A 15,261-nucleotide genomic window follows, 5' to 3' on the forward strand; every position below is an offset into this window, starting at 1 on the left:
ATAGAAACTGCTTATGAATTGATTAAGAAACAATTCAGGACAGTCAATGGACGTAGTAACAGCATATTAGGTGAAAATGGGAAACTGTTGTCTGAGAGCAAAGAAGTGGGAGAAAGATGGAAGTGATACATAGAAACATTATATGAAGATCCTGCTGACATAAATGACCTTGAAAATGAAGACAACATTACAAGTGATCAACTGGGACCCTCTTTAACAAAAGCAGAATACCTCAAGGCTGTGAAAGAACTGAAACCTAATAAAGTGCCAGGATGCAATAATACTTTATTAACGGTAATACCATTTTACATAACAGTAGAGAAGAATAAACAAAACAAAACACACTAAAAAGAAAGTTCAATGGAGTATAAGTAGAAAAATATGTACAGATATATATGCAGGTTATATTACAAGTAATCACAGGAAAGTAATAGTCAAATTTGGAGATTATGTAAGTGATTTCTCATATTAAATTTGTACTGAAATTATATTTTCTTCTTGTTTTTAAAAACGAAATAACTGGAGAAATGATACAGAGACTGGATGATGAAACACACGGCTATATTTTTAAACTGATTATGGAATTATATGAAACCAGAGAAATTCCAGAAGATTTTAAAAAGTCTCTCATAATCCCTATACCAAAGAAACCTGGAACTCTAAAATGTGAAGAACATCGCACCTTGAGTCTATTGGCGCACATGTCAAAAATATTTACAAGAATAATATACATAACCAAATAAGCAATAAAATTGAACCACATTTGGCTGAAGATCAGTTTGGATTTAGATGAAATAGAGGCACACGGGAAGCTATTCTAACGTTACGACAGGTTATAGACAAAATGCTAGATGTTAGAAAACCTTTGTTTATTGCATTCGTGGATTTAGAAAAAGCTTTCGATAATGTGAACTGGAATATGTTAATGAAGATTATGACTAGTGTTGCTCTAGATTTTAGAGATAGATGAATAGTATACGAACTCTATAACAACCAAAGAGGCATCATAAACATAAATGGTGAAGTATGGGAGGCTTATATAAAGAAAGGAGTATGACAGGAATGTAATTTGTCACCAGTGCTGTTCAACCTGTATATTGAGAAGGGCATGGAGGAATGTAAAGAGGATATGGAAGGGATAAAGATAAATTGAGTAGAAATCAAAATGATAAAGATTTGCTGGTGACATAGTTGTCATAGAAGAGAACGAAGAGAAACTACAAAGTGCATTAATAAGAATGAATAAGATATTGAGAGATAAGTATAACATGAAAATTAATACAAAAAAAGACCAAAATTATGGTATGCAACCGCCAGCATATTGCAGTCGACGTCAGAATTAATGATATACAACTAAGGCAAGTAAATGGCTTTACTTACTTAGGAAGTAAAATCACTCCAGATGGCAAAAATTCACTCGATATTAAGAGCAGAATTTCCAAAGCAAAGATTGTTTTTTACAAGAAAAGGATACTACTTACAGCAAGGAATTTAAATGTGGAGACGAAGAAGAGATTTATTAAGTGGTTTGTCTGGAGTGTGGCCTTGTATGGTTCAGAAACGTGGACTATTAGTGCAGCTGATAAGAAATGTCTGGAAGCATTTGAGATGTGGTGCTGGAGGAGGATGGAAAAGATCTCATGGATAGCAAAACTCACCAATGAAGAAGTTCTTAGACGAATAGGTGAAAAAAGATCCTTTTTAGCAACAATAAGAGAAGAGACCAATTAATTGACCATCTCTATAGGCACAATGGTTTCATAGTTAATGTCAAGGTAAAAGAGGAAGAGGAAGACCTAGACTGCAATATTCAAGACAGATCAGAGATGACATAGGAACAGGCTCATATGTGGAAATATGTGGAAATGAGGAGATTAGCGGATTACAGAGAAGAGTGGAGAAGACGAATTGCTGCCAACCAATCTTAGGATTGAGAATTGAGAAGAACACAAAAGCATATAGCCTATCTTATATACCTTATATATATGCTTCTTATCAAAGACAAGCAATATCGTGGGTGGACCTAACCTTTTAAATCCCTGAAAAACTCTGTCTAATCATCAGGAGATGATTGAAGAAATCAGAAGCATGAAAGGACAGCAGAGGTAAGAAGAATTTTAACAGAGACAAGAGGAATTACAACAGAAGCAGATGGGAAAAATGAGAAACTTGGAACAAAGACAAAAGGAGATTGGAAAAATAGAGATTGGAAAAATCAGATCAGAAATCACAGATATTGGAAATGACATAATAAACCTGCGTGCTGAAATGACGGAATTAATGGAAAATAAAAGTAAAGAGGTTTACAAAGGGGAACACAAAATTAGAGAACAACTACCGATATCTGAGAGCCAAAACTATATTCAGAGCTTGAAGGAAGAAGAAATAAAGAAACTGACAGAAAACATCGAGGGATTGAAAATCAGTTCACAATAAAGATGGGAACAATGCCAGAAGAGAATGAATAAATTGAATGAAGGAATTGAGATTACAAACCAATCGATGCAGGTGAACCTCATTGTAGCTCGAGATCAAATCACAGACAAGTTGGGCATCATGAAAGAAGAAATGGAACGTAACAAAAATGAGGCCAACAAAAGAATTGACAAAACGGAAGAAGGATTAAGGCAGATCAGGAAGGAAATCCAAGAGATAAGGACGGAAAACCAAGCAACAAAATTGGTCATATCTAATTATAATGAGAGGCAAAGAGCAATTGAAGTCCAAATTAACGAGAGGGAAACAAGACCTACAGTTGCAGCAGAATTGAATCTGAACACCAACGACGTAATGATAGGGAGCAATAACAACGGCAATCCTGTGATCATAAACATTATTAAAACATATGATGACAGGCCTAAGTATTTTAGTAATACCGCAGGCATATTGCCAAAACAATTCTTAAGAGAAATGGAAGAATATTTCAGGGAAAACAGAATTCCTGAGGACAAGAAGTTGCATATAATTGAAAAGCACTTAGACTCAAATCCGAACGTATGGTACCAAGCATTGAAATATAGTTTTCATGACTATGAGGAATTTAAAATTGCATTCCTGAGAAGATTTTGGAATTCAGAGGTTGAGTTGAATCTCAGACTGGTGCTATACTTAAAAAATACTCTTTGACCGGACAGACAAGACTCAGCGACTATTTCACATATTAATTTCACCGATTTCAAGACTTGGAAGCAGCACCGAGCGAAAGAAGCAATCAAGATGATCCAAAAACAATTCCCACCAGATGTGCAAAGATTGTTAGCATCTGCGAAAATGGAATCAGCAGTAGACATGGACAATATACTAAGACAATTGGACATGACAACAGTACATCCTAGAAGTAGAATCATATGCAACTCAAGTAATGAAGAGGCAATAAATATGTTATCATGGCAGAACACTGGTAAAAAGTACCAGGGAAACAAAGAGGCATTACCAGAAACTACAAATGAGAGGAAAGGAGAAAGCAAAATAGATGCCAATGTAGAAGAGACAATGAATCTTATGAGAGATACAATTAGAATAATAGATTCAGACCATATCGCAGACCAAACAACCAATTCAAACAGAACAGGAACCGATACAACTATAGGAGAAGACCGATGTTCGATGACAGGCAAGAATGGAATTATACGGAAAGAGAATATGCAAATAAAAATATATACAGGATGTACGAGAGGCTACACAAAACAAGGATAGATTGGAACATGTCATCAGAGACAAAGACATTTAATGGAGACTTAGAAGGCACAGAGAGCTTAGAACTTCAGAGACATAAGTGCAGAGAATGAGGAGCGCAGATTGAACCCCACTGCCCCAACCTTTAATGCGAATGCAGAGGTGTCTGAGAAGAAAAAATACCCGTGAATTTTAGAATACGTCAGAACATAGAGAATTGAATGGGAGCTTGCAAAAACGGGCTAACCAACAAATTTGGAAAAAATGAGTTATGTGCTGCCATCTATTGCAGAAGGTTCAAACTGTCTTCTGTGAGTTGGGCTAACTTCAGGTAATCCTGTGTGATGAGATACAATGCTTTGAATTTTAGGCCATTTTATATAGACCAACTAATATAAGGAAAGATCTTCATTGGGGGTGATCACAAAAATATGACTGTTAATAAAAGGTAAAGATCTCTGCACATGGTTATGATGGTATTTAGGGGTAGTAGTAAGGACGTAAAGGGGAGGGCACGTAAGTCTCTGGTAAGACCCCAACTAGAGTATGGTTCCAGTGTATGGGACCCTCACCAGGATTACTTGATTCAAAAACTGGAAAAAATCCAAAGGAAAGCAGCTCAATTTGTTCTGGTTGATTTCCGACAAAAGAGTAGCGTTACAAAAATGTTGCAAAGTTTGGGCTGGGAAGACTTGTCGGAAAGGAGACGAGCTGCTCGACTAAGTGGTATGTTCAAAAACAGTGAACGTATTTATTAAACCAACTATTCAATACTTTACATCCACTTATAAGTGGTTACATAAATACATTAATACTTAATATTTTTGGGACATGTTTCATCCCTAACTTAGGGCATCTTCAGCCTAAAATACAACCTTAAAAAGTTATAGATACTGTAATATTAAAAGAGAAGCTAAAAGATTAGCCTTGTTGCCTAATTACTAAAAATTGGTACACTTAATGTGGATAATACATTAATAAAACATGTTACTGGAGCATTGTCCATGGTAATTCTAAAATTAATGAGTCCAAAACTAAAACTCCTTGTTATAAAATTACGTGGTTCTAATAAAATTGGTTCAAATAAAAATTGGTTGATATTTCACCTAAAGTGATATTGCATATATTGCCAACAAAATAAAGGCATTAACACAAGCACACAAAAGTATGTCTTGCAAACAACGTGTTCAGGGCTGCTGTTAATGTCGTAAACATGAAGATATAAATATGAGGAAACAGAAGTGTCAGTTGATTATCGTGGGAAATGTGGTCCTTTATATAGGTAATATTGTAGGGAATCTTTGCCAAGAGATACCAGTAGTATTCTGGAATAATGTTCTCTGTAACAGAAGGAAAGAACGTCTTACAAAAGGGAAACACAGGGAGAGAATCCTTTGACTTTGATTAGAATAGATGAAGACTTACATGTTTTTTGTAAGCTGTTACAAATTATATTTTGTTGTGTTAGTAACGACCATTCTGTTGGCTCTGTTTCTCGTATTGTATCTGTGCTGCAGAGGCAGTAGTGAACTCGGTGAGGAAGGGATTGAGGAATGTGGAGGGGAGGAGAGGATGGGTGGAGTTAACTGTGTCGAGGTTGACGAAGGGGCGGAGTTATTAAATCTGATGGAAGTAGACCTACTATTCTTTCATGAATTATTCAGAAAAGAGAATATTCATTAGGACATATTCTCTATGGAATATTGTACAAGTGTTTCCTTGACGACTGCTTTCAATTGTAGAAATAATTTATATATTTTCTCTTGAGATTTTTTGTTTGTTTTAATGTTGTCAATCTTATGTTAATTTTAAGGATACTTCCTCCAAAGCATTACTTTGTCAATTTATGTATTTTTCATCTAAACAGTGTTATGTGGCTGAAGATGTTGATAATATACGAAACATGTACCACTTTTAACCATTAAATTGCCTTAGGCAATCATTGTATCAACTAGGTGGAAAATAAATAAATAAATAAATACTTAGTTGTGAATTTATATTCTTGTCTCATCTCCATTGTCCTCTGTTGAAAACACACTCTGAAAACTTTAATCTTCTCCCTAATTGCCGCTTTGGGTCTGTCTTTCCACCATGAGGTCTCCTTGCATCTTTTCCTGGTACTAGTTCTCCCACAAACTTCCTCTGCAGTTTTTACTAGTTTCCTCTTGAACCTTTCCCATTCCTCCTCTCATGTTTTTGTATCATCTGTTGGTACGTTCAATCTTATTTTTTCCTGGTATTCTTCCTTGGTTTCCTTTTCCTTTAGTTTCCATATTTTTAGGCGTCTTTCTTGCTTCTCTGTTCTCTTCTTTTCCATCATTGTTCTCAGTTTCATTACCAGTAGTCTGTGGTCACTATCTAGGGCCTCTGATGGCATTACCCTTACATCTATAACATTAGTCTTTATTTCCCAGTCATAGATCATGTCATCTACAATGGATTTCCTAGACCAGTCACTTCTACACCACGCTATCTTATGGCTTTCTCTCTTTTTGAATCACGAATTCCCAATCATCATCCCATTTCTTTTGCACAAATCCAGTAGTCATTCTCCTTCCTTATTCTTATTTTCCCATCCTTCTGCTCCAAGCAGGTTCTCATAACCCTTTCCTTCCATGCCTACATGGGCATTCAAGTCCCCCATTACCACATTATTTTGTCCATTTAATTGTCTCTCCAATTCTTCCTCAAAGTCATCTTTATCTTCTTGCGTGCATCCTTCTTGTGGAGCATACACTTGTACAGTTTCCCAGGTTTTTCCTTTGACTGTTATTTTGACTTTTATCAACCTGTCACTTATCCCTTTTACTTCCTATTTCAATCCATGTCTTACTACCACCCTTACTCCATTTCGCTTTCCCTCATCATTTCCTATCCAGGACAACCAAAAACCATTCCGCAGCTCTCTCCTACACTCGCCCCTCCACTTAGTCTCTGCCAGCCCTAGTACATCCAGTTTTCTTCTTTTCCAGTCAATGTTTGTACATTCAGTGTGCCAATTCAAAATCCTATTCCTCGCCAGGGTCTTCATCTGTTACATCCATCTGGTTTATTGTTCCTTGTTTCCTTGTAAGCGAGTTAATATCCATCATCGGCTTGCTAGGTCTGTCGTGACTTCTCCTGAGCTCCATTAGCCGCCATCTTTTTCAGGATTCCTGTAGGGCCTTCACAGCTACTGTAGTGGTCTTGGGGCTCACACAGTCCCCACTGTGCTTCACCCCCACAGGCTATTCCCTACTTGATGAAGCGAAGACAACAAAACAACACTGCGAATTCTATTCAATAAACTAGCAGAATAGCAAAGAGAGAATAATGCATTAAGTAAAGTAGCTAAAAACGAAGTTCATGTCACAAGAAAATGTTATAAAATCATTTAGAATCCAAGTGATAGTTTTGAGATGAACGTAGGAAACATATTCAGAGTATGCAGATAGGTTATGAGGTATTGGAATGTAAACAAGTAAGAAGAATGTTATGGCGAGTTAAGTAGATATTGTGCGTCGAGGGAACGTATTATCTGGAAGAGGTCATGATAATAAGAAGGAATATGAGTTGAAATGGATGCTTTATAAAAATATGAAATTGATATGTGAAAGAAGAAATTAACGATGATTTAAGTAAGAGTATATTCTACGTCAAGATTGAAAGAAGAAAGGGAATATTTAATGTAAGGAATATAAATACTGATGCAAGCTAGGATCACGTATGTTATTAATCGAGTAACATGCTATGTAATCAAGAGGTCACGTACTAATATACAGTAATTGCAACATACCTCATATAAGACAGGATAATAGGTCATGATCATTGTTACCGCGGTTTTGAGCGTACATAAATAATAATAATAATAATGAAGATAACCAAAATAAAATAATAATAATAATGAGATAATATAGAAATAATAATAATGAGATAGGAAAATGACGCAGTGCCGGAGGATTCATATAAACCAAATACAGGGAACACTTACAGGCCTAAAAATGACAACTAAGACAGGATAGTGGAAGCTGCGGGAAGCCCTTATCGAGGTACATGGAACGTATGACGTTATGGGGGAGAAAAGATGTACAAGAAACACCCTCTAGCTCAACTATATTAAAAATGACAAGAAAGTTTTACAAAATACAGTTCCACGACACGGAAACAATACATACTTAAGTAACTTAACATAAAACTTGATTTAACAATGAAGGTGATACTACATTAAAGGTATAGTTTAAAGCGAAAGTATTTAATGGATGAAAGAATTGAAAGTACGGCAATTGGAACCTAGGGTAAACTCGGACTCATCAAATTAAACTTTTAAGATGACATTAAGCGAAGAAATAATGAAACACAAAAGGAATTAAACTAAATGAAACGAAACCAGAAAACATTGATAATAACATTGCAAAAACACTGAACTAACACTTACTTCGGAAAGGCAGGCGTTCCCGAGGGCAGGAGCCCTCGAGCGCGAACGCTCGCTTGGGCGGTCGGATGGAAAATGACGCCGAGCTCACGCATCATTTTTCGAAGCTGGTAGGAAGACCGGATATGGCCCGATTACAATCGACCAATAAGATCAAACTTACCCTAGATTCCTGGACCTTTTTGCCAATAGGAAATCTCGTAACCATATATGGTCATTTTAACATCGTTAGCAATTGCACAAGTTCTGGAACATTACGATTACAACACCAAAATTTCATCATAGGAAAAGTGCGCTTGCAGTACAGGTACAGGATGCTCCAAAATAAATCACCTTACAAATTTTACATCAGATTACATAAAAACTACATTTAAAAAAAAAAATCACTTCAAAACACTTCTGCATGTTGCAATGTTCATACAGTTCAATGTTTCTTGATGTTTCCATATTTTAAAAAAATTTTACAAACTTATTTCAGTTACAAAAAAACTTTAAAATTTATATTTCTAAATACACTGTAGTTCCAATTCTCCGTCCCACCGACCGGTGACAATCATCAAATTATATCCCTACTATGAATAAATATTGGTTATACTTGGACATTCATTCATTTAAGTTGATCTCGGCATAATCTGAGTAATAAGAGAGGATCATTGTTGTTGAAGGTGAGATCGCATATGGGTTAATATTGTTTTATGTCTCTGTAAATAAGTTTTTCCTAACTGAAAGTGATATATGAGAGATCTTATAGTCTTATTTAGAACTAGTTAAGGTTGTATATAACATGCTTCATTCTATGATTACATTAACTTAGATAGGAATGTGAATTTGAAGCATTGTTTGACGAGTAAGGTAGTTTTTAGTTAAAGACAGCTACTTTATGGCTGAGGCAAATAAAAATCTTGTCAGAGTTCCAAAGGCTTAAGAGAACCATAAAAGATTTCATGAGATAATTCAGTAACCAATTAATTAATGTTATTGAGCTGTTGTAAGAACAAGTTAGAGTATTACAAATGACAACGAATGTTAGTTGATAGGAATGTAATTTCAATGCAACCAGATTTCTCATAAGGATATTATAATTATTTAGAAAGTCATTTAAGGAATGTTGTAAATAAGATTTTAGCCAATTTCAATAGTGATAAGTGAAGCATACAGACCAAATGTGATCATTATAAAAATGAATTTATCAATCCAGAGATACAGAAATCAATCAATTTCAGATTTTAATTATATTGTTACCTTTTTCTCTTCGAAGGTTCATATACATTTTAATAAATAATGGTAGTTAAAAATTACTTGAGGTCTTATTTATAGATGTTTGCTATAGTTTAAGGCAATAAGTTGTTGGATGATCATGTCGACTCATTAATGCGTCCATCGAATCGTCACGTACTTAATACTCGGTGTATCAACTTTTCTTTGAGTCCACATAAAACAACTTATACATTCAAATACGCTGGGATTCCTTTTACGTACACCGATCTCGATGCGGGAAGGAAATAAGAGTGCCTGCACATTGATCTTTTGGAGTATAATTATAACTCCACTTGCTTAATTTTAAGATCAACTGAATATGGAAAAAAATACACAGATATTTGTTTTATACAATTAACAATTTGAGGGAAAATGTGGTACTTTTCGAAGCACTTGCTGGGGTGGAGTCCTGGGTTCCTTGGACAGGTTTCACAGATATCTCCTGCCTAACATACAGCACAGTTCTTGTTTTCTTGTTCTCTCGGGCATCAGTGATGTGGAATAAATATCCTCAGTATGCATGACATCAAGAATGCAAACATTATTCCAGATAGCAACGTACGAATCATAGATGTCAGGTGGTGGTATTGGTGATTATTCTTTTAAGGGAAAGTACAACTGGGCAACCATGTTCTAGCATAAATGTCATCTCTATACAAAGGAGTAGTTATGCTATGTACAAGGTGAAGAATACCCACCATTTTCCAGCAATTTTACTAGAAATACAACTTTAAAGTTAGATGATAGAGGACCTGAAGTGCACATTAGTAGTGTAGCAGAGGACCCCAAACAGTTAACAGACTTTGGTGACCATTACTTCTTGCTAAATGGCATAAGAATGGCTACATTGAATCACACTACGCAGCTTCTAGGAAAACCAGTCTGCGAGAGAGGCCACTACCTATCCTTCTTGCTGCTGTGAAAGTACAGGTGATAAGGCTGTAATTTCATCTTGACAAAGACTACCAAAGAGTAGATGGAACATCAACATGACCTAATATACATCAGAGATTGTGGCAGTTGTTGCTGGAGCTGATAGAACAGTCGAGACAGGGAACTAACTATCATCAGCATTTAGGGCAGTCACCAAGGTGGAAGATTCCTTTTCTGTTTTTACCTAGTTCTTCCTGAAATAATTGCGAAGAATTTGGAAATTTATTGGTAAATTATTCTAATCACTAACTCCTCTTCCTAGGAATGAATACTTGCCCCAATTTGTCCTCTTGAATTCCAACTTTATCTTCATACTGAGATTTTTCCTACTTTTAAAAACACCACTTAAACTTATTTGTCTACTGATGCCATTCCATGCCATCTCTCCATTGACAACTCGGAACATACCACTTATGATATCGATGTTGATTCCCATAGGGAACCAGAAATATTTGTTCCGAATGAGTAAATTTATAATACTAATGTCCAATAACGGACCATTTATATTTGTATTACCTACCACTTAGTCGAGCAGCTTGTCTCCTTTGTCCCAAGTCTTCCCAGCCCAAACTTTGCAACTTTTTCATAATGATACTCTTTTGTTGGAAATCACCCAGGACAAATCGAGCTGCTTTTCTTTGGATTTTTTCGAGGTCTTGAATCAAGTAATCCTGGTGAGGGACCCATACACTGGAACCATACTCTAGTTGGGGTCTTACCAGAGACCCCAATCTGCAATAACATTGCAATGACTGTACAAAACTAAGTCAGCAAGGCACACCAGGTAGTTGTCCAAGTCTCTAAGGAGTGAATTACATTACGTTCCAAACTGAAAATAGCGTACTCACTTGAAGCGATGAGTTCGGTCCAGAACCACTCCGCCACACACCGAGCCCACGATCCCAGCCAGCACCATGGTCAGACCGATACGACCCGCATCCTCCTCCGCATCCTGAAATTGTTTCGTCTCCATTCAAAACATTTTAATGAACTGTGACACTGAAGTTGCAGTCTCACTGATCAGACACACAGACAGAAGAAGCCCAAACTGCAACACATGTACTCATTGCCAGCATGACGTCATCATCAGCTTTTACCACAAGAACATTCCTTCTGTGGAGCCACTGCTTACAAAATAAAAATAAACGATTGCTGTCCGTCTACTTGGCTGAGGGACGGACGTAAATTAACACCAAAAGGCACTAGCAGTATGATCTGTTACATGCATTTGGTAAATTTACATGACCTGACAGTTGTTCTAATTTCATTTACGATGATGATGATGCTGATTGTACGACCCCAACTACTAATTTTAATTTGATGCCATCTACGCTGCCTGCATGTCAATTTCTAACTTGACCAGATGGCAGAGAAACCTGCACTGGACACAGGTCAATGTTCTAGACCAGGGGTTTCCAAATGGCACCCTATGGGCCACATACGGCCTGCAAGAACATTTCAAGAAAAATGTGAAGAAATTTACAAAAAAAAAAAAAAAAAAATCGAATCCAATCCAATCCAATGAAATCAAATCCAATCCAATCAGTCATTACTGATCTGCATTTAGGGCAGTCGCCCAGGTGGCAGATTGCTGATTTGTTGTTTTCCTAGCCTTTTCTTAAATGAATTCAATGAGATTGGAAATTTATTGAACAACTCCCTTGGTAAGTTATTCCAATCCCTAACTTCACTTCCTATGAATGAATATTTGCCCAAATTTGTCCTCTTGAATTCCAACTTTACCTTCATTCTGTGATCTTTCCTACTTTTAAAGATGCCACTCAAACTTATTCGTCCACTAATGTCTTTCCACGCCATCTCTCCGTTGACAGCTCGGAACATACCACTTATCACTTAAAAACCAATGAAGGTATTTATTAATCCACCTATTCAATACTTTTTGTCCACTTATATGTGGTTACAAATACATACTAACACTTAACACTTCGGGACATGTTTCACCCATTTTAGAGCATCTTCAGCCGTAATACTTTTTTTCTTGCAAGTTGCTTTACGTCGCACAGACACAGATAGGTCTTACGGTGATGATGGGACAGGAAAGAGCTAGGAATGGGAAGAAAGCGGGCATGGCCTTAATTAAGGTACACCCTGGTGTGTAAATGGGAAACCACGGAAAACCATCTTCAGGGCTGCCGACAGTGGGGTTTGAACCCACTATCTCCCGAATACTGAATACTGTCTTGATTTACTAGTTTCATTTCCGTATTGATAGTTCAAGTATGTATAGACAAGAAAAGGTTCCACCTTATCAATACAATTTTGTTATTGTAAGAATTAATTTACAGGACTGGTTTCAACTTTTAAACAGTCATCATCAGCTGTACATGAATACCTTTACATTTGTGTCAAGCATTAGTTGGTATGCCCTTTTCTAAAGGGAGATGCCATAAGGAATCATCATGTTTAAGTGTCCAAATTGGGCATGTTGAATGTAAAATGGTTATATATCACAATTCAGGTACTTATGTATAGAGCTATCTCTTTCAGGACCAGAATTTGTTTATAAAACCTAGCTTAAGCTTAAATCTGAATTACAAATACATTAAACACATTAAAATTCACAGAGCACATTAAAATCCTTTAAAATAATGAATATAAAACATTTCATAGAAATGAATGTATGCGTCTTGCTTGTATCTATGTTCTCATTTGAGTCCAATGTTATAAATAATTCAGTGCTTGCATTCATAGGCAATGCTGTAGCTCTCTTAGGAATTCTTATTGTATGTTTAAACGTCTCCACTTGTGTGTGTGGTGGAAAGCTTCTATTGTTAACAAAATCCAGTTGTATAGACGGAGGTAAGTATGTGCAGCTAAGAGTGGAATATTATCTTTAAGTATTGGAGGAAGTTGTGGTCTTGATTGTACGTAAGTATTTCTTGATACAGAGTAGTGGCTCCTTCCTCGTCTATAACTGTATGCTGATATATATTATTATTGCTGTCGTGGTTGGGTTGCGTTGGATTTGAGAGCACAAATATAAAGGTATTCATGTACAGCTGATGATGACTGTTTAAAAGTTGAAACCGGTCCTGTAAACTAATTCTTACAATAATAAAATTGTATTGATAAGGTGGAACCTTTTCTTGTCTATACATACTGGATACTGGCCGCACTCAAGCGACTGCAGCTATCGAGCTCGGTCAGCCGTAATACAATCTTAAAAATACACTGACTGACAGAGCAAATGCAACACCAAGAAGGAGTGGTTCGAAAGGGATGAAAGTTGGGGAAAAAACAGAGACGGCACGGACGAATAATTGATGTTTATTTCAAACCGATATGCAGGTTACACAATGCGCACAGCATCGACTCAGTAGGATGTAGGACCACCGCGAGCGGCGATGCACGCAAAAACACGTCGAGGTACAGAGTCAATAAGAGTGTGGATGGTGTCCTGAGGGATGGTTCACCATTCTCTGTCAACCATTTGCCACAGTTGGTCGTCTGTACGAGGCTGGGGCAGAGTTTGCAAACGGCGTCCATTGAGATCCCACACGTGTTCGATTGGTGAGAGATCCGGAGAGTACGCTGGCCACGGAAGCATCTGTACACCTCGTAGAGCCTGTTGGGAGATGCGAGCAGTGTGTGAGTGGGCATTATCCTGCTGAAACAGAGCATTGGGCAGCCCCTGAAGGTACGGGACTGCCACCGGCTACAGCACATGCTGCACGTAGCGGTGGGCATTTAACGTGCCTTGAATACGCACTAGAGGTGACGTGGAATCATATGCAATAGCGCCCCAAACCATGATGCCGCGTTGTCTAGCGGTAGGGCGCTCCACAGTTACTGCCGGATTTGACCTTTCTCCACGCCGACGCCACACTCGTCTGCGGTGACTATCACTGACAGAACAGAAGCGTGACTCATCGGAGAACACGACGTTCCGCCATTCCCTCATCCAAGTCGCTCTAGCTCGGCACCATGCCAGGCGTGCACGTCTATGCTGTGGAGTCAATGGTAGTCTTCTGAGCGAAAGCCGGGAGTGCAGGCCTCCTTCAACCAATCGACGGGAAATTGTTCTGGTCGATATTGGAACAGCCAGGGTGTCTTGCACATGCTGAAGAATGGCGGTTGACGTGGCGTGCGGGGCTGCCACCGCTTGGCGGCGGATGCGCCGATCCTCGCGTGCTGACGTCACTCGGGCTGCGCCTGGACCCCTCGCACGTGCCACATGTCCCTGCGCCAACCATCTTCGCCACAGGCGCTGCACCGTGGACACATCCCTATGGGTATTGGCTGCGATTTGACGAAGCGACCAACCTGCCCTTCTCAGCCCGATCACCATACCCCTCGTAAAGTCGTCTGTCTGCTGGAAATGCCTCCGTTGACGGCGGCCTGGCATTCTTAGCTATACACGTATCCTGTGGCACACGACAACACGTTCTACAATGACTGTCCCTACCCCCGGTGATTTTTAACTAAAATAAACTGCTCTACATATTTCTGAAATGTCAATGCTATTTCCTTCTTCCAACCTCTAAAACATCAGGACGCACTTGGTACTAAAAAAAATAATTTTTTTTTAATCCTTGCGCACCAACTGCTCTTGTGTAAATATGTATTTAATTGTAAATTCTCAACTATTCAATTAGATAATGTAATTACTATATAGTTACCAACCATTGACATTAGTTTTTATTTACAAACATTTACGCTGAATGTTAAATGTAAATATTTTTTAAAACTTTTTCTCAACTGTTCAATAGAACAATGTAAATACTGTATAGTTACCAACCTTTGACATTAATTGTAGGTTAAAAACATTGACGCCAAACACTACACCTTTTCTCCCTTAATTGTTTATAATGTAAATATTTTTAACTTTTTATTATCATATGATTGCGTCAACTGTTTCTCCAGAGCACCACTGCAGAACTCTACTATGTTATTTTTAGGCATTGGTGCTGACCTTTCATCTATAAACCTACATGTTCAACCATCACTTTTGTGCAACTATTTCC

General features: G+C 37.6%; 1 protein-coding gene across 6 annotated transcripts in view; it reads right to left on the reverse strand.

The window, feature by feature from the left end:
- The window catches only part of LOC136883455 (heme transporter FLVCR2), a 475,112-nt gene that overhangs the window by 103,690 nt on the left and 356,161 nt on the right, over positions 1-15,261 (reverse strand). For all 6 annotated transcript variants that reach the window (XM_067155765.2, XM_067155762.2, XM_067155764.2 and 3 more), the window contains exon 6: positions 11,125-11,228. In XM_067155765.2, coding sequence (XP_067011866.2) covers positions 11,125-11,228 — 104 coding nt within the window. The remainder of the gene's footprint in view (positions 1-11,124; positions 11,229-15,261) is intronic.

The sequence above is a fragment of the Anabrus simplex genome, chromosome 11, assembly GCF_040414725.1.
Source record: "Anabrus simplex isolate iqAnaSimp1 chromosome 11, ASM4041472v1, whole genome shotgun sequence".
In the NCBI taxonomy this organism is placed as follows: Eukaryota; Metazoa; Arthropoda; class Insecta; order Orthoptera; family Tettigoniidae; genus Anabrus; species Anabrus simplex.